General features: G+C 62.7%; 1 protein-coding gene across 2 annotated transcripts in view; it reads right to left on the bottom strand.

Annotated features, from left to right (window-relative positions):
- Positions 1-562, bottom strand: part of DAZL (deleted in azoospermia like) — a 15,388-nt gene extending 14,826 nt beyond the window's left edge. For both annotated transcript variants that reach the window (XM_077750885.1, XM_077750886.1), the window contains exon 1: positions 274-562. In XM_077750885.1, coding sequence (XP_077607011.1) covers positions 274-276 — 3 coding nt within the window. In that variant the 5' untranslated portion in view covers positions 277-562. The remainder of the gene's footprint in view (positions 1-273) is intronic.
- Between the last annotated feature and the right edge of the window lie 363 nt (positions 563-925).

Genomic DNA, 925 nt, shown 5'->3' with positions numbered 1-925 from the left:
CCTCCCTGCACGTGGTCGGCCGGCAGGACAGGGAGCCCCGGGGCCATTCCCCTTGGCGACAGCCGCGGGCCTCCCGCCCCTCCTCCCTTCCTCTACGCCGTCTTGCCTTCCCCTCTCAGGCCGCGTCTAGGGTGCACCCAGGCCGGCACCCCAAACAAGGAATAGGGGGGACCCCGATTTCAGGCCCCCTCCTACGCTGTGCCAGAAAAGCCGAGTTTCCGCCACCCGGGAGGCCACCACCGGCGTGCGCCCCAGGCCTCCTTCCCAACTCACCATGATGGCGGCAGCTAGCAGTTCCCGCTGAAGGGGCTCGAGGAGGAGCGGAGGCTGCGCTTCTGGCACCACTCTTGGGGCTGCTGTTGGCTTCGCTCTTGCCGCTGCCCGGCTTCGACTCGGCAAAGGGATAAAAGTCAGAGGACTGAGGAAAATCAAAGGCGGGCGGCGAGATGGAGGACCCTCACAGCTGAGTGTCGAGGCTGAGGGGCGCAGGCGATCTGAGGCGTGGCCTTTGGGGCTCCCAGACTTGGCTCCTGCGCCGGGTACTGGGGCTCGTGGTAGGCGCCTCAGCCAATGGATGATAGCTCCCCGCCCCCTGCGGGGGGGGTTTGGGGGGGACGCCGGCTTCTCTGACGGGGGTATGTAGGGGGTGCGCGTGGGCCGGCATGCCACAGCTAGGGAGGCGCCGCCCTGAGACGTGCGGACTGACAGTCGCCCCCCTTTCCCCCTGGACCCGCACGTCACCCCAAAAATGCCTTGGAAGCACCCTTGAAATAAGTATGCATCCTTAAATGTGTGTTAAAATTAAAAATGAATATAATGCGTCTGTGCTCTAGTTTCAAAATGGCGCCCTGAACGCACAGGATTAACCCGTTCACAATTATCCCTGTCGTCGCCCCCAAAATCGATTAAATGCCTGCAGAATAAA

The sequence above is a fragment of the Crocuta crocuta genome, unplaced genomic scaffold (genome assembly GCF_008692635.1).
Source record: "Crocuta crocuta isolate KB4526 unplaced genomic scaffold, BGI_CrCroc_1.0 scaffold279, whole genome shotgun sequence".
In the NCBI taxonomy this organism is placed as follows: Eukaryota; Metazoa; Chordata; class Mammalia; order Carnivora; family Hyaenidae; genus Crocuta; species Crocuta crocuta.
Note: the sequence above shows the minus strand (reverse complement) of the source record. Positions and strands in the feature narration are given on the sequence as shown.